Source organism: Eleutherodactylus coqui, chromosome 9, assembly GCF_035609145.1.
Source record: "Eleutherodactylus coqui strain aEleCoq1 chromosome 9, aEleCoq1.hap1, whole genome shotgun sequence".
Classification (NCBI taxonomy): domain Eukaryota; kingdom Metazoa; phylum Chordata; class Amphibia; order Anura; family Eleutherodactylidae; genus Eleutherodactylus; species Eleutherodactylus coqui.
Window position 1 is genome coordinate 17,619,157 of NC_089845.1, and position 19,551 is coordinate 17,638,707.

General features: G+C 42.0%; 1 protein-coding gene across 1 annotated transcript in view; it reads left to right on the forward strand.

Annotated features, from left to right (window-relative positions):
- PIGN (phosphatidylinositol glycan anchor biosynthesis class N) overlaps positions 1-14,237 on the forward strand; it is a 351,259-nt gene extending 337,022 nt beyond the window's left edge. Inside the window, 2 exon segments of the mRNA XM_066579178.1 lie at positions 3,106-3,158; positions 8,785-14,237. Coding sequence (XP_066435275.1) covers positions 3,106-3,158; positions 8,785-8,908 — 177 coding nt within the window. The 3' untranslated portion in view covers positions 8,909-14,237.
- Positions 14,238-19,551: the final 5,314 nt, after the last annotated feature.

A 19,551-nucleotide genomic window follows, 5' to 3' on the forward strand; every position in this document is an offset into this window, starting at 1 on the left:
CAAAATCATCAAACAGCAGCTCTTTTTTTGGCACATGATGCGCACTAAATCACTGGAAACAGTACTAATGCTTGGCAAAGTCAGTGGAAAGAAAAGATCAGAACGAAAAAGCACAAGATGGCAAGATACACTCAAGGCCGACAAACATGTCAATCGTGGAATTAAAAGAAGCCATGAAAGACAAACGCATGGAGAACATTGATCCATGAAGTGACCAAGGGCCAGATGCGACTGAATGGATAATCATCACATTGAGATTGAAAAACCACTAAAATGAAAATAAAATGGTAAAGCAATAATATTATACTACGTCTTGAAAACCGAGAAACTGGATTGTTTTTGCTTTTTCTCTGCAGCCAACACTATTTCTATTTAAACCTATGAAAATACGTCTACACAGATATGTAAAGGCTTTGTTCACATATGCTTTGAGTCTTTTTAGAACCTACAATCTCATGTGTGAGAACGCAACATGCTGTGCTATTCTGTTTGGGAACTTGCCAATTGGCATGACTGAAACCTGACGGATCCTATTCGTATGGTCAATAAGGTCTGTTGGGTGGTGGTCGGATTCATCACATGATGAGGTGGCATTCCATTTTCCTGTTCCTATGATGGTACTACAAAACGGGATGGTACAACATAGATGTGAATGAAGGCTAAGGAGGAACAAATAAGGGTGTCTTTTGCATCTGTGGTGGTGGTTCCGTTTTCTTGTTCAGTTCGGGTAGCAGAAAAGGGGAATTCCCTGGCCGAACTGATCCGTCATATGACATAACCGAGCAGCCCCGATTTATCCCCATTGGCTTTAATGGGGTTTGTTCACTTTCTGCTCAGCTGCCTGGCATTTTAACAACAAAAAGCACTACATGCAGCACGTTTTCTTGCGGTAGTTTGTGCCTGAAACCTTCAACCGGACGTCCTAACGCAGATGTGAAGGCAGCCTAACTGAATAATTGTACACAGAATGACACGGTTTTATATAATTTCTACAGATTCTAATATGTGAAAGTGTGTACTGACTGCTATAGTCATACACCAGTCCTAGATTAGGTTAGCATCAGTGTAACCGTAATCTACAGAGAGCACATTTAAGTATAATTACTTATCTTTGAGAGTTTTATGACTTTATAATTGATAGAGCCGGGGAAGGCCTGTGTACGGAGGATAATATTCCTGCTTTGGAGTATGGTAATTTAGAGCTTAGTGTTCATTTAAACCATTTAAATGCATTGCCTTGTGGCATGCATTAGGGATTTGTTACACTACAGTCACTGAGTTATTTTAATGTGGTAGGAAAAACAATATAATATACCTGACGAATATATAAGGGCAAGAAACCCAAAGTATGGAATATAGCGGTGATCGTTTGTTAATTGCAAAATCTAAAATACTGTATGACAAAAAAATCTAAGTGAAAAGATGTTGAGGCTGTAAAAGAATCTTCATGCAAAATGTAGGTTGACGTGAAACTCTGAATTCCTACATGACAGGTGGTGCCTGCGAGGAACATTAAAGGTGCAAACTGCACTTTCACAAAGTAAATCTGCAACTTTTCTCAGTTATTTTTGGGTCCAAATTTCTATTTCATTTCTAAATATGGTTATACTGATTTTCTGGTCCAATGCCCCAAATATACTGAGTAGACATAGGAAGATTTTTCTTAAGACTGCTGTTTCATACACCAGTCCTAGGCCCGGCTCACACCATCGTGTCAATACAGCATAATACGCTGTTCCAATCTGCCATAGGTGCTATGTTGCCACTTGCACAAAATACAAATGCAAGAAAAATCGCAGCAGGTCCTATCTTGGAGCGTATTACGCAAGCGGAGCCGGTATGCAAGGTCATTGCGTGCTGCACGTGTATATCTCGCAGCCTGCACACTGCAAAATGTGCTGATGTGAGCCTGGAGTACATTGTGCCAAATTTCTTAAGGACACACTTGTTAGTAAAAAATTTGGCTGTGTCAGAACCTCTGCCTGACTATTGTCACAGACAGGGCTGAAAATACCTGAAGAAAAAACACTGCGTTTTTTTCCGTCCTAGGTCTGGCCAGACGGACCCCATTATAGTCTATAGGGTCTGTCCAGCGCTGTTCGGTTCCGTCTAGTATCTAAACTGAGCAGGAAAGCAAAATCCCCAGCACAGATGTGAAACCACCCTTTGCCTCTATGCAACAGACATTGACATCTCATAGGTCCTTAGAGCTGAACAGAGCCGCAGTGTGCATACTCGGATGACGCTCCATTTAAACTCCTCACTGCAGGGGACGCATTGAGGATGAAAGTGGGGACACAGGACCACCATTCTTGAGATTGCTGGCACTCCACTGATGGGACACCAAGTGATCAGACATATATTACCTATCCTGATAAATATTGGTTCTGAGAATACCCCTTTAAGCATTCTACATTGTGTAGTATCATACTAAAGTAGTTGTGTTACAACAAAAATATACTGTACATTTACCCTGTAATGCCGATATGAGAGAGGGTGGTTTCACGCCAGCATCTGGGGTTGTGCTTTACTACTCTGCAGTCAGCAAAGGGGAATCCTTGTGGCCAAACGGATCAGTCTTAGGACGGAGTTGAGCAGCGTCGAACAGACCCCATTGACTATAATGGGGTCTGTTTATTTTCTGCTCAATTGCCTGACTTTGTCCAAAGAAAAAAAGCTGCATGCATCACTCTTCCGATATTTTGTGCCAGATCTACGACAAAACCTTCAACCAGAGGTTCCAACGCAGATGTGAAGCCTCCCTGAGAATCTCAAAGGTTTTGCTGCTCAATTTTGTAAGAACATTTTACAAGAAGTGCTGAATTTCCAGTAAATTGGTTAAACATTTATGGACAACATGCGGACAGCTAAAATGAAGATTTCCTAATATGTATTAGACTCTTGGTGTAACAAAGAATTGGCTGTGTTGACCTCTGTGAGGCCTTCATACACATTAGATCATCAGCCGACAATAACCGGTGGGGTCATGTATTGTTTATATCCAGTTTCAGACCTGTGTTCAATGTAGTATTTTCAGCAGTGCTTGTTCTTAGAGGCTTACATATCACTAGAGATCTTCTAATATATGTTTGTGTTTTTTTGCAGCACTTTTTCTTTCTGGTTAAAGATTCTGGAAGTTGGTTGGACATTGGAACAAGGTACAGTCAGAGTGAAGACAAAAGCACAAAATAAGTCTTGATACATATAAAAACTCAGCATCCAACTAGAAACCTGTAACCAGTAGTGCGGATCACCAGCTTGGTTTTCTCAGAGTTGATAAACTCATTGGGTTTTTACCCGAGATAAAATATTTTAAATAGCATGGAGTTGGTAAGTGGTCTGTACAAGACGTATACAAATGCTGATCATTCAGCTGGTATTATCACTGTTCTTTCTCCTTTCTGACACTAATGTAAGGAAGTGATAGAGAATTACTGGGTAATAATGGCTCTAACTACAAAATACAGCCGCTTTAACTCCGTGCTAATAGTGTCCTGTCTTTTGCAGAGGCTCCTGGTTCATTAACTCTCCCAGTTAATGAACATTCACTTAACATAGAAAGTGGGTCATGTCAAGACTTAGATCTATGCTGCAAATCATATATAATGAAATGGAAATCTTCCACACCAACCATTTTACCTGCATAACCCACAAATATTCGCAAATGGTTTGTCTTTTTTTTCATTATGTTGAAATAAAATCCACTAGGAGGCCCAGCATTGTATAAATGGTTGATAGTAATCATATGTGTCCTTGGTACGGCAGATCTCCAAATAACGGCAGATCTAATATGAAAAAAAACAATGCATGGAGCTGAAAACACCACATTAAGGCCGGTCTCGCACAAACTGCTTTGAATTGCGGATTCCGCGATTGCCGTCCACTTGTACGATATGCGGTAATACGTGGACATTTGAAAGGCATTGACTTTTGCCAGTTTGCGCACATTTGTGTGTGGGAATTACATATTCCGCGAGCAGAAGAAAAGTCTTAGCATGCCCTATTTTACTGCGGATTCCGCGCATATGAGCTCCATTGATCTCTATGAATGGATTTCACCCACAGTGCATACGCAATTACATGGATGCAGATTCGTACGCAAGTTGCTGGGAAAGCAGATAACAAATGATAAAAAGAAAGCAGGAATTTGTAGGCGGACGTTGCAGGACAGAGTCTGGGGAGCAACAAACCGTCCAGACTGCTGACTGCAACCTCCGCTTATTCTTCTGGCCTTCCTCCACAAGATGAAGTGCTTTTTTGTTTTTTTTAAAGTGGTTTATACTACTTTCAAAAACCAGCCACGCCTACAGAGCAGTATCCTATTCTGAAGGCATGGTTCTCAGAACAGCTTTTTCTACAACAGTTCAAGAGAATGTCGCCTAGACGTTCACCTGGGTGATAGAAGGGTTTTTCGGTCCGCTTGCATGATGCACTGTCCATGCGTGTACATCCACGCATGGAAAACCACACACACGCTATTCACAACACGATCCCATGCAGGAGTTCCGCTGCGAATATCCACCCTTGGGGTCCAACCCGTTTGTGTGACGTTGGCCTAACAGTGGGAAAGTACATGCAGTAGAAAAACAAGGATCTGTTCCAGCACCTCACAAAGGAATAAAAGCAGGTTTTATTCCATCAAACTTTTAATGACTGCAGATGTGCAGTGATATAACGGCATGTCAAGAGTCATGCTGAAGAAAGACACATGTTTACATACTGCCTTACATGTCTACATGTTTCAACCTGAACAAATGGCCTTAAACATAACCTCCATGCCAATCTGAGGCCACAGTGTCACGCTCCCAAACTCCTGCTAGCACATCGGTTAAGGCAGAGTTCTCCTTCAAGCCACCTATTTTTAATAAAAAAATATTTCACGGCCCTAAATTACTGTAACTTATCGAAAAAAAAAGGTATCAGTAGAGGGGAATTAATTGATATATTACTATTACAAAAGCCCATGTTTAGAGGAAGCCATCTAGGATCATTTGTTGGCCTTCATTGTGAGAGAATAGACCGTGTGAGGTCAATGCAATTTTTCTTTTCATTAGCCTTTAACCTCCCCTAGTGCTTCAATTGTCCGACTCCATAAAAACCTGTATTTCACGTATACTGCACCAAACTACATTGACTTTCCATCTCCCTCAACCGTTTTGGTTTTGGATGTCCAGCATTTTGAGAAAGTTATTAACTCCAGCAGAAAGAGCAGCTAACATATTATTGTACAGTGTACATCCATAAATTCAGAGTTGTATGGGTGACCTTTCATATGGCTCTATGCCCGGCTTGATAACAAGTTCTTCCCCCATTGAAAAGAGTTTTGTAGCACAATTAAAAATGTTTATGCTGGTGATGAATATATAGAAAAATGACCTTTCTAAGCAGAAACAAATTGTAAATAGTTTCTTCATACTCGTTCAGCAATAAGCAAGAGTGTCAGGAACATAACATTCATTACCTTCTCAATGGCTTACTACTGAAGATAATTTACAGGGTTTTAGTAATTAAAACCTGATCAATGAAAATGTGTTACTTTCTGATATCCTTTGTGCATTAAGTCCTCACTATTTTCAAGATCTCCGCTTGCTTACAGTGAGTAGAAACAATCTTGTGCACATCCAGAGGCTGAAAGCCCATGAAGACCCAATACTTCTCACCACAGCTGAACATTTGCTATAATTGTAACCAGTCTATTTAGTAACAAAGCATCCAATAAGAGATTTGTACTGCTGGTGTATGTAGTGCACAACTCATTTTGAGCTTGATTAAAGTTTATTTGCATAAAACCAGATTTGGGTGTATTCACAAGAAGTCATATAGTGATTCTTAAACACAGCATTTTGGTACAATGTAATGAATATTGAAAGTCATATGACCACAAAGTGTGAATACACTCCTTAAAAGGGGGAAGATAAGAATATAGAGCACTTGTATATTAACGGATTGTGATACAGTTGTAATCAAAATTAATCATCTCCCTTTGCAAATAAATGTGCAAACAGAAACCCCAGTGTCTGCTGCCCAAATTTTGCGACCGGTCTTTTGCATTTACTTGAGAATTTTTGACCACCTGCCTCCTCAGGAATCTGATGGCAGCTGGTGATGGATTCCTCTTTGTGCCATATCAAGGTAGTGTAGCCAGTGTTATATTTAAAGGGGTTGTCCCGCGGCAGCAAGTGGGTCTATACACTTCTGTATGGCCATAATAATGCACTTTGTAATATACATTGTGCATTAATTATGAGCCATACAGAAGTTATAAAAAGTTTTTTACTTACCTGCTCCGTTGCTAGCGTCCTCGTTCCCATGGAGCCGACTAATTTTCGCCCTCCGATGGCCAAATTAGCCGCGCTTGCGCAGTCCGGGTCTTCTGCAGTCTTCTATGGAGCCGCTCGTGCAGAATGCAGGCTCCGTGTAGCTCCGCCCCGTCACGTGCCGATTCCAGCCAATCAGGAGGCTGGAATCGGCAATGGACCGCACAGAAGAGCTGCGGTCCACGGAGACAGAGGATCCCGGCGGCCATCTTCAGCGGTAAGTATTGAAGTCACCGGAGCGCGGGGATTAAGGTAAGCGCTCCGGTAAGCTTTCTTTACCTCCCTGCATCGGGGTTGTCTCGCGCCGACCGGGGGGGGGGGTTGAAAAAAAAAAAAACCCGTTTCGGCGCGGGACAACCCCTTTAAACTTTGAAGCAAAGTTCACAAGATCAAAACAGTATCTCTAGGAACAGTCAGTGAATTTGCTATATTTTTGTATCCTCTTTCTTGTTTGTGCAAGGCAATGATCTCAGGTTTTTGAAGCACTTTCTTGACTTGGCCATGTTTCTAACATGCACTCCAACATCACAGTCCAAGCCCTAGACAGTCAAGGTATTTGATGGGTTTTATGTCAAGCACACCTGATGTAACGAATAAAACCTCAGCAGTTGCATCAGGTGTTCTTGAGACAACATCTGATTTGCAAATGTGTGCTCTTATCAGGGATTCTATTTAGAGGGCTGAATAATTCTGAGACTGCAGTAGTCAATAAAAGTGGCATTTTGTGATGAATTTGAAGATAAACTTGTCATATTAGTTGTCTTGAGTTATTTAAGTTCTTGGGGGTTTTTTTTGTTTTTTTTTATAGTACCTGAAAGTTTGTAAATTTGGTAAATCTGATTTGCAACAGGGTTTAAATTTTGATTGCAACTGTATATTACTCATATCTGTCCCTCGGAGTTGTGTGATTCCTTGGATTTGCCACATGCATAGAAGTCTGTTCACTATCTTTATAGTACATGCACAGTAAGGCAGTGTTCACTAATTGTGTGGTAAGATCTACATGCAACTTTTTTGCAGCAGACTTCAATTCTGCCACAGATTTTACCCATTGCAATGCTAGATTTAGCGTGCCAATACAGCATGCCCGAACATCTGCATGAGTTTTCAGTATAACACGTGCCAGATGTATGGAGATATTATAATGTTTACTTACAGCTCACAGAATGGTCTTCTGTTTTCTTCACATCCCTCTAGATTAGGCCATTTATAGGTGTCTGTTTTTCATTAAGATCATTTTAGTTACATTCAGTAAGCTTTTTTTTTTTTGCTCATCTATCCCAGTAATTTAATATTTTGTCAGTTGAAGTCACAAGAGAATTCTTTACCTTATTAAGTCTAGTTACGTTTTGTTTTTTTAAAGGTTGATGTAACTGCATTTAAAGCAGACCTATCACTGCATCATTTGTGTACAAGGAACTTTGTGCACACATTAATTATAAATTCTCGCCCAAATCAGGATTAAAAAAAAGTGAATTTAGGTTGGAAGAATCGAGCTGCTCATTCAGAGGGGTTTGTTAAACCCAAGGTTGAAGATGCATTAATTAGGTTGGATTAAAATATTCAAAAAAAATTGTGGACTTTTATCAAGAGGATGTTGCAATGAGTGATTAATCCGGTTCTTTAGTTTAATTTTTAAAAAACGACAATTTTATTAGTTTCGGGGGCACAGCCTCTATTGAAACGGCTGTGAAAAGTGCAGAGTTTAAGAGGAGGTTGGCTTCCTGCCACGTCTTTGCAGTGTGGCAGGAAACGAAACTGCTCTTAAACTCCTACCTTTTCACAGCTGTTTCCCGAGAAAGGAATACATCCCGAAAGGCGTTACTATTGGTGGTTTTTAATTATTTAATAAAGGACAACTGGGTTAATCACTCAGAGGTGCAACTCTTATCTACTGATGATGCTGCACGAAGTCCATGATTTTCAATATTTTGCTTCAGCCTAATTACCATCCCCATTCCAAACGGTTGGCGATAGTGACAGGATAAGGTTCTGCCAACCACGCTGTTAGCAGAACCTTATACTGTCTCTATACGAAAGATTATTTCTTCTATCCACAGTGTCATAGAAGTTGCTCTATCTACTCTTTCTTCTTGAAGACGCATCAATGTCCTGGAAGCAGTCAGCCTTCAGTTATAGCTGGATCCATTATAGGCAGACCAGTAGTAAGAGAAATTTGCCCCCTGGGAGTAGTCATTGGGGGAATTCTGTGAATGCAGCAAGTCAGCTTGCTGTTCTTCAGAGGAATAGACAGTGGCTGTGTGCTGCTATTATATGTCAAGGCTCATCTTGCTCCCGGACAACTGCTACTAGCATGTCAACCACAGGAGTGACATTCATTGGCTTTTTTAAGCTAATTAATTGGGAAAATTTGAGACCATGAAATATAAAGTATAATTAAATAGTTTAAATGTTCTGTGCTGTACTCTAGTGATGTCATTATTAATCTGTATGTTTTCATTTTTAGTATCAGCCACTATGTCATTGTGATGTCCATGACCATATTCCTCATGCTTCTGAGTGGTTTGGCCCATTGGCTTACAACAAAGAAGATAGATATTAGAAGAAAAAAGAAACCTCACACTACTTGACACAGACAACAAGCTCCTCGTTCAATGAAACTAAGCAGAGGATGAATAAAGCAAATGTACTGATCGTATGTCACCATTTAGACCTTTACAGTTGTAACGCATCTCTGGAAAAGCAGCTGGAATCTTTCTGTCGGTCGTTGGATTAAGCACATTACAGGACCAGTTTGCCAATATCTCCTCCCTTTCTTAAATCTTCTAAGGAAAAGACCGAAATGTTCCTTTGTGGAAACTTACTGCGGATTTACAACAACTATGCCAAAGAAGGCTTTGAGCAGCATGGAGTCTCAGTGGATTCATGGATGGATAAAGATGTCAAGAACAATACATGAATAACAATGTGATTTTACTAATTTCTGTAAAATAAGGCATTGCATAGAAATTATACATACCGAACAAAGTCCAATAAAAGCAGTAGTCACTTAGTTTCAAGGAGGATTGTACAGTCTCAAGGTGTCTTTTCAGTTGAGCCTATTGCTTTCTTAAATACCTTGAAAGAATTGTCAGAGACCCATCACTGGTATTTATTTAGCTATTAATGTTCCCACTAACATTTTTGTAATATGGTTACCATTCTATGGCGTATTTATAATAGTGGAGTTGGAAGGGACCTCCAGGGTCATCAGGTCCGACCCCCTGCTCAATGAAGGATTCACTAAATCATCCCAGACAGGTATTTGTCCAGCCTTTATTTGAACACTTCCATTGAAGGAGAACTCATCACCTCCTGTGGTAACCTGTTCTGCTCATTGATCACCCTCGCTGTCTAATATCTAATCTGTGTCTCCTCCCTTTCAGTTTCATCCCATTGCTTCTAGTCTTTCCTTGTGCAGATGAGAATAGGGCTGATCCCTCTGCACTGTGACAGCCATTCAGATATTTGTGGACGGCTATTCAGTCTCCTCTCAGCCTACTTATTTGCAAACTAAACATTCCCAGATCCTTTAACCGTTCCTCATAGGACATGATTTGCAGACCGCTCACCATTTTGGTAACTCTTCTCTGAACTTGATCCAGTTTGTCTTTTTTAAAGTGTGGTGCCCAGAACTGGACACAGTATTCCAGATGAGGTCCTACTAAGGAAGAGTAGAGGGGGATTATTACCTCACGTGATCTAGACTCTATGGTTCCCATACCCACTAAGTCTCAAAGTTCAGCAAATTTTACTGCTTAGGAGTGTGAAAATTAAGAGGATTAACAAAATGGGACCTGTTTTTAATAAGCATATTACAAAAATGTTAGTGTTACTCTTAATAGTAGGAAAAATCCCAGTTAGGAGTCTTGGACAAATCCTTGAATTTATCTGTTTCTTTACGTCTTAGTCAGTGAAGACCTTCCCAAAATAGTCTAGCTTTGATTACCCAGTCTTGCTTAGCAAGCATCCTTGAAGAGTAAGTAAGGATTAGTCTTATCGACAGGTGTTTAACATGTTGCCGCTTACTCCCATAATTTCCTACTACATATTTGAAGATAGTTGATCATTAATTGGAGTATGGATGCTATGTAAATTAATTCATACTTGCAGACTGCAATAAAACTGAATTTGTATGCGAGTCATAATAATGCAATGTTCACCTTTGGGATGGGTGGATTTGCAAGGAAACCATGTACCGTGGATTACTGTGTCGACATGGAGCCCTAGCCAAATTGTCGAATCTAAATTATCCCCTTCTCTATTTCCATAGTCAAAACCTCTACCTCTGTCATGCACACTTTTGCCTTCTGATTTATTTGGCATTGCACTACACTAATATTTCACTAACCCCATAGAGCTTATGTGCTGTATATTTATGGGTAGGGTGTATGTAGTGGGTGTATATTTCACTTGACACAGCTGAGTTCAGATGTAATTCCAATTTTGGCTGTTTAATTCCTTAGGTGCTGTGGTCAGTAGTAGCCAGAGCATCCAAGCAGTTAGGCGCAATGGGCTGCTTCTGTCACTCCATCAGCATTCTTGCAATGTAAGCTTGGGTTGCAAATGGGTTGTCCATGGTAGATGAGGGCATAATAAAAGCCCCAGATATTCCATTTTAGTACGCCTACTAATCTCTGCCAGAGTGCTGGTGCTGACAGGAACAATGTTGAAATATAGAAGGTTAAGCAATTGCATGATAAAGTCCCGTAGTGTGCCTAAACAAAAGAGAAAAATGTAAAACATACCTCACTCCCCCAATGCTCAAAAAAAAACCTTTTTGTTTTTACTAGGGAAAAAATAGACCTTTTAAAGACTTTTTTTAATCACCACATAAAGTTCCAAACTATTAAAATATTGATTCCAGTATTCCACTTGATGAACATTATTTTAAAAAAATAAAGTTTTCATCACATTTTAACGTATGCTTAACGTGGACGTTAAATTATCATAAAAACTAAAAATGGGTGTAATTTTAAGCATTTTAACTTTTTTTAAAGCATATAGGTTAAAATTATAACCCTGTTTCTGTATTAAAAATGTATACATTTTTAATTCAACTACTAAACTTTATTAAGATGAAAGACTTTACAATGTTTAGTGGTGTCGACTTATAAACACTTTTTTCTTTTTTTTCCCTATTATAGACATTTGAGAACAAAAAATGTATACATTAAATGAAATGGTAACTTGAAGCTATAGGTCTTAAATGTTTTGTGTCAAGTTGGGGCTACTCTTATTGCATTGCCATCTTTCATCAGAATCGTTGGCACACTTACATAAAGGTTTCAAAAACTTGTATTTCTTTAAATCTGGCGCCCGCCAGATTTTATTCCATATACACAGCAAACACGTGTACAGCATAAAAATTTAATTATCTGTACTCCACCAGGGTATGAGTCTAGGAGCATTCTTGTCAGACTTGGGGCCGTACTCCAGGGCATCCTCCCTGTTAGACTCAGGGCCTTAACTGGACCTCTGGCGTGAAGCCCTTTCAGCTCTTCTGAGCTGTCCCTTTTACTTCCCCTGAGTGTAGCAGAAACTGATCCTTTTGCTACTTCCTGCCCCACCCACAGGTGGTTTTCCTTCAGGTTTAGGAATGCCTGTCTATAGCCCATTCTGTGTACTGCAATCCTACATATATTCCCCCTCATAAAGGCCGTTGGCCTTATCACATCCTTTACCCTTCCAGGGTCAAAACTCCAGGCTCTAGGGCCTCTCTTTATTTTTACTATCTCTTGCGTAACTTCTTCCAGGTCAAGAACCTTCTCTCTATTCTTCAAGTACCTGGCTCGTGAGCGATATGATCTCTTGAAACTCACGCTCCAAATGGCATTGCTATGGTTTACAGTCTCTAATTCATTTTTTAATCCATTCAGCTTTTCCTGAAAAACTTGACTGCTGTCTCCTTCAGAAGTTTGCACGTTGAGTTTTTTTAGCTCAGATTCCATTGTTTCTTTTGCAGTCAGTGCTTCTTGAAGATATTGAATCAGAATCCCAACTGCATTCTCATATGCTTTGTATTTGACTTTCAATTCACTGATGAGTTGGTCTTTGAAGCTTGCATCCCTGCAATAGCCTTCTACCATTACTTCCTGTTGGGTAAACTGTTCCTTCACTTGCTTTTGAGCTCATTCTCTTGCTGCAGTTCTCTACCTGTTCAGAATTGACAATACTATCTTGCCGTAGTTTTCCCAAGATTTCTGATGCTGCTTCCAAGGCCACTTTTCCAGTCTGTTTCGTTAATGGCCTTCTCTGCTTCAGGAGCATCATCTTCTTTGGTCTCTTGTACTTGCTCAGCCTCCATCTGTTGCTCAGTGTCTTGACTGTCATTCACAGAGGTGATATCTTCCCGCAAGACTTTCCTAGTTTCCACGAAATGTTCACCTGTAATGCCCAGGTCACCTTCTAAGCATAACTTGGCATACTTTTACTGCTTGTATCTCATTTTTAAGATTCTTCAACAAGCTCTTCTCTTTTGTTTGCTGTCTAAGCTGGGTCATAGACCTCTTTAGTCTCCGAACCTTTCTTTCAGCAACATGGCTATTCAATTCTCACTGTTTCATCTTCACCCTTAACAACTAAGCGAGTCTTTGAAACACCCCCTTTTTTTCTGAGACCACTTTCAGGGTGCGTGTCAAGGCTTCAGTCTGTCTTAACATTCTCCAACAGGGCCTTCATTTCTTCTACCAGTTATTGGAACGCACTTTTGAGCTTTTCTCGTACCAGAGCTTTTTTCAGCAGCTGTATTGGTGCTAATCCAGTCTTTTATTACCAAGCGCGCCTGCTTGTCATATTTAGCAGACATTGTTTTCTCCTCAGCAAGCTACTGTTCACACGTCTTCTGTTTCTTTTCCAAGTTGAACCCCATCTGCTGTTGGTGACCAAGCTCCACACTAATATCTTCTAATTTCTGCTGAAGACTCGTTTTAAATTTCTCTAATTTTTCATAGACAGATTATTTTCCCGATAACTTCAATTTATAGCTTCCAGTTTGTCTAGGATTTTGCTTTCTTGATTTTTGAAAGAGACCCAGCATGCAGGATTCTCCTTTTTTTTTTTTTTGCATATCTGATACCAGAGCTAGAAGTGTTGAAATCTTCTTTTGAAAGGTTTCTTTTAGTTTCTGCATGTTCCTCTAACTGCTTGAGGAACACATTTCTCTCAGCTTCCATTCTCTTCTTGTGTCCATGAAGACCAAGCAATCAGTGGATACTTCAAACAATCTGTTTTAGTGTGACTTTAAAACATATCTGCTCAATGGATGGCTAAAGTGCAATGTGGACATGTGAACAGCCACCATAATCATAAAAGTGAAGTTATGGCTTTTGGATGGTGTCCAGTACATGGCTTATGTTTGTTATGAACATAAAAATAGGATATATATAATGGGCAGTTTGTGTGTTGATTAATTGTAGCTGTTAGCAGTGCCATCGTGTAAACAGAAAGCGAAGTTGTTTTTTCCATTGTCTGCAATGCTACCTGTATAGCACTGGCGTAACTATAGGGGATGCGGTTGCACCCAGGCCCAGGAGCCTTTGGGGGCCCATAAGGCCTCTCTTCTCCATATAGGGTAGGGAGCCCGGTACTAAGAATAAATCATTATAGTTAGGGGCCCTGTTACAGGTTTTGTATTTGAGCCCAGAAGCTTTAAGTTACACCTCTGCGTTAAGGGGTTAAATGAAGTTGAGGGTGGCCCCAAGATAAACTTTTGCACCCGGGCCCATGAGCCTTTAGCTTCGCCTCTGCTGTTTAGTGTTCAGTATGGTCTGTATGGAGAACATAAAGTGATTATTGTCAATGAGAAGTAATGTAAATCTGTAACTAATATCAGGGTGTTAATAATGGGATAGTTTTGCATTTTCAGTTAAATGAAATATGTTGTATCAGCTTTTATATTTTGAATAAACAAAAGCATTATTTTTCATTTGTGAGGTCTATTCTTTATCTTCAAAACTGCGTACTCATTATCAAGGTCTGAAATGAAAGTTACTTTAACCCATTGACGACCAAGCACTGTAAATTTACGACGCTTAGTCATGGGCTTTAAACCCAGCTGATAGTACAAATACGGCAGGGGTTTAAAGCCCCTGCTTCTGCAATAAATCAGAAGCATGTAGGGTTGTCGGCTGTTGGGCCTCCTTTAAACGGGCAACAAGGTTGTGCAATTTTGTCACGTTGCTTCAATGCTACAAATCACGCGTATGTGAAGCCCATGCTTTCCTACGGGTTAATTAACACATGGAGTGTTTTGTAGAATGCGACATCCCAACACAAAAACCTTGCGGGTCCCACAATATGCACGTGACTCGTGAGGTTTCGTAGCCCATGTTTGCCTAAGGAGCCATCTTCTCTGCTGCATCACATCGCATGAATATGTGATTTTCATTCGCTGCAATGCAACTTGACAGTAGGAAATCCTAAGCCCTAACTGCAGGGGGGGAAAAAAACCGTATACATCACCTTAGAAGCGCTGTCAGCCCGGCCGCATCTTCTCCCTGATCCCCGGAACTATTATCCTTCATCTCTTCTGGCCAGAGATTGAAAAATCCCCACCCCCTGGAAGCGCTGCCTCTCATTGACTAAGTGTCTACCAATCACAGTTAGCGCTTCCAGTCCCAGGAGGGGGGGGGGGATTTTTCAATCACAGGCCAGAAGAGATAAAGACCAGTGCTGGGGACCAGGAAGAAGCTGCAGCTGAGCTCCGCACACAGCGCTTCTAAGTGAAGTATACTTTTTTTTTTTCCTGCAGGTTGGGCTTATTTCAGAAGTCGTACGACTTTGTAGTGCCACATGCAGCTTTGTAGCGCTAAAAAATTACGGTATTGCCACAAAAACACGCAGTGATATCGCATGGACAAGCGATTCGATATCGCTGCGATTTTTCGTGCGGCAATGCCGTGTCTCATGTGAATGAGGCCTTAGTCACAGCTGATAACCTGGAGGAGAAGGCAGGAGGGTTTTTTTACCCTTTCTGGCTTTTCCTTTCTTTAGTACACAGCCCTCAATGAGCGCTATGTACTTAAAAGTGGAAGTATAACTATACGAGCCGACACTCACTTGACTGCAGGCATTCCCTGCTTTAGCAGAGCTGCAGGATCGTTGCAGACCCTGATCAGCTCTGCCAGTGACTATTGTCACTACAGCGGATGTTTCTCCTGTAACTGGAGCTCTTGGAGATGCCCCAGCTACAGTGGGAAAGTGTCAAATTAAAAAATGTGAATGTCCCCCAGAGGTCTTGTATAATGTCATGGAGGACATAGATTGTAAAATATAATTACATAAATAAGTAAAACAAAATTACAAAAAATATATACATAAAAAACAAAATAACCCAAAACAGATGGCAACCAAAACCACCGCCGTATGCACCCCGTGATCCAAAACCATATTATATGTCAAAACATCCGAAACAAAATGAGGAACCCGTTCCCATACTTTATTTTAGCGTAAATATACTAATTAAAAAAAAAAAACTAAGTGTAATAAATAAGACTAAAAAACGGGAAAAAAGTCAGTGAAAAAAAAATAAAAATATAACCCTATATATCACGGAAAAAATGCAGTAACAATTTTGGTAGCTGTAGAAAAAAATATAGGGCAGCAAAACTACCATATGGGTAAAATCCTTAAACTGTCTGGTCCTTAAGGTACAAAACAGCCAGGTCCTTAAGGCGTTAAAGTTATGATCAGGCAGTGAAGGTGATACTGCTGTCAATGGGACAGAACGGAAGCTTAGCAGCTAGCTCCTGCCCCATCCTTCCCCCTTCCATTTCAAACAGCTGTCAAGGGTCAGAGAGAAGGAGGGAAAGGGGTGGGAGTTTAGCAGACACGCTGCCGAACTCCCTCCCTTCTCCGGTAGCTTACTATAGGCTCCCATAGGAGCCTATGGGAGCCGCTGCTGTATTCCGGCCATGAAGATAGTTCTTGAGCTATCTTTCCTGGCTGGCGTAAAAGCCAGAGGAATACGCCCATCTGAACTAATGCATTGTAAATAGAGATGAGCGAACGTACTCGTTTCTAGTAATTACTCGATCGAGCATCGCTATTTTCGAGTAGCTGGCTACTCGGGTGCAAAGATTCGGGGGGCGCGGGGGATGGCGTGGTGGAGCAGGGGGGAGGCAGTGGGGAACAGGGGGGAGCTGTCTCTCTCTAACTCTCCCCCCACTCCCCTCTGCAACCCCCCGCTCACCCACGGCGCCCCCCGAATCTTTTCACTCGAGTAGAGAAGTACTCGAAAATCGCGGTGCTCGAGTGAAAAAGGGGCGTGGCCGAGTATGTTCGCTCATCTCTAATTGTAAACCAATGCATCAGATAGGCAGTGTATATCTGCTGGGTGTGAAAGCGCGGCCAATATACGCCTGTGTGAATGAAGCCTAACAAAAACATAATACACATTTCTGGTGATACATTTGGCTTCAGATTCTGCTCCATCCTTATAGCTTGGTTCTTCAGGATAGTGATCGAATTAAATTATTAATTAATTTGAAATATTGTTCACGACAGTTAAAAAGGTCCATCATGTTTTCTTCACGTTGTAGGACGTTTGTCTGTATTCATGTTACTGTTCCTCGTGGCACACGAGCCCCTTGTAAGGTCCCACAGATATCTCCTGGCTAAAGCAGATTATTTTTGGAATAAGGGGAAGAGCTGAATAGCCTTGGTGTAGTCAGAATTAACCGTCAAGCAAATTAATTAGTCTGTTTCTATTTCAAGCTCATTCTGAGTTCTATTCATTAGATTGCCCGCTTCCTTCACTCAGCTGTTAAGACATTGAATTGCTGGATGCTTTTCACTAATTACATGACTTGAGTAGCAAATTTATAAATTACAGTATAGCCTCAAGTAAAAGAAATGCACATCAAACACAAGTTAACATTGTTCTATGTTAATCAATGCACATTAATGAAAGAACTGTACTTTACAAGCCTACATTATAAGAAGGGCACCAAGAGAAGGAAGTATGAAATCATTGCTCTGCATAGCGACAAGGCAACCTCACTCAGATGGCTCGTAAACTCCTCCCATTTGTCCAACGTGGTTTTTAAATTTCATTTCTGCCTATACAGAGTTTATTTTGTAGGCCTTAGGGCGCCCACCCACTGGCGATTTTTTTTCCCTGCGAAATTCGCAGCATTTTTTTTCTGCAGGGGTCTATGGGACTTGTAATGTTAAAATCGCGATTCGCGGTAAATTGCGATTTTGCATCATCGCGATTTTAACATTACAAGTCCCATAGACCCCAGGAGAAAAAAAATGCTGCGAATTTCGCAGGGAAAAAAAAACGCCAGTGGGTGGGCGCCCTAAAGCTGCTTTCCTCTCTGCGGCAGGGATTCTGTTTTCCTGTCTCCTTCGGGAGCAGGAAAGGGGAATTGCTTGGCCGAATGGGTCCAAACAGCGCCGAACTGACCCCATTGTCGGGGAGGGTCGGGGGGCGGCTATTGGGGGGTCACTATTATTGCTGGGCCAATTATTGGGGGTCGCTATTCCTGCTGGTACAACTATTGGGGGTCACTATTTCTGCTCGGGCAATTGTTGGGGGTAACTGCCCCAATAATTGCCCCAGCAGAAATAGTGACCCCCAATATTTATCACTGCTGGGCCAATTTTGGGGGGGGTCACTATCACTGCTGAGGCAATTACTGGGGGTCTCTATCACTGCTGTGGCTATAATTGTTGAGGGGAACTGATACTGCTGGGGCTACTATTGTGGGGGCACTATTCCTGCTGGGGCTACTATTGTGGGGGCACTATCACTGCTGTGGCTAATAATTGTGGGAGCAGTATTACTGCTGTGACTACTATTGTGAGGGAGCTTTAATTGTTGGGGCACTATTACTGCTGTGGCTATAATTGTTGGGGCACTGGTGCTGCTGGAGCTACTATTGTGGGGGCACTAATGCTGCTGGGGCTACTATTGTGGGGCACTATTACTGCTGTGGCTATAATTGCTGGAGCAGTGATGCTGCTGGGGCTACTATTGTGGAGGCACTATTACTGCTGATGCTGCTATGGCACTACAATGGTATGTGGGAGCACTGTGTTATGTGGGGGGTGAACTGTGGGAGCACCATGCGGGGCACCATTCTATGTGGGGGCACTGGAGGGGGGACACTGTGCTAGCACTGTGTGGGCACCATGTTGGAGCACAATGTTATGTTGGAGTACCATGTTATGTGGGGGCAGTGTGTCGGGGCGCACTGTGGGGGGACTATGTTATGTGGATGCAGTGTGTGGAAGCACTATGGGGGGCAGTATATTATATGGGGGCAAAGTGTTATGTGGGAGCACTATATTATGTGGGGTCACTTGGGGGTCACTTTGGGAGCATTATGTGGGGGACTGTGGGAGTACCATGTGGGGGCACTGTGTTATGTGGGGTCACTGGGGGGGCACTGTGTGAGAGCAGTATGTGGAAGCACTGTGTTATGTGGGAACACTATGTTATGTGGGGTCACTGGGTGGGGGCACTGTGGGAGTACCATGTGGGATCATTATGTGGGGGACTGTAGGAGCACCATGTGGGGGCACTATGTTATGTGGGGTCACTGGGGGGGCACTGTGGGAGTACCATGTGGGAGACTGTGGGAACACCATGTGGAGGCACTGTGTTATGTGGGAACACTATTATGTAGGGTCACTGGGGGAGGGTTGGCACTGTGGGAGTACCATATGGGGGCACTATGTGGGAGCACCATATAGGGGCACTTTGTTATGTGGGAACACTTATGTAGGGTCACTGGGGGGGGCACTGTGGGAGCACCATGTGAGGGCACTATATTATGTGGGTATACTATGTTATGTTTGGTCACAGGGGCGGCACTGTTGGATTACCATGTGGGGGCACTATGTGGGATCATTATGTGCGAGCACTATGTGGGAGCACTGTGTTATGTGGGAACACTGTTATGTGTGGTCACTGGGGGGGGGCACTGTGGGAGCACTATGTGAGAGCACTATATTATGTTTGGTCACGTGGGCGGCACTGTTGAAGTACCATGTGGGAGCACTATGTGGGATCATTATGTCGGAGCACTGTGTTATGTAGGAACACTGTTATGTGTGGTCACTGGGGGGGGCACTGTGGGAGCACCATGTGGGGCACTATATGGGAGCATTATGTAGGGGACTGTGGGAGCACAATGTGGGGGCCCTGTTATGTGGGAGCGCCACAGGGGAGCACTACGTGGGAGCACTGTGTTATGTCGGAACACTGTGTTATGTTGGGTCACTG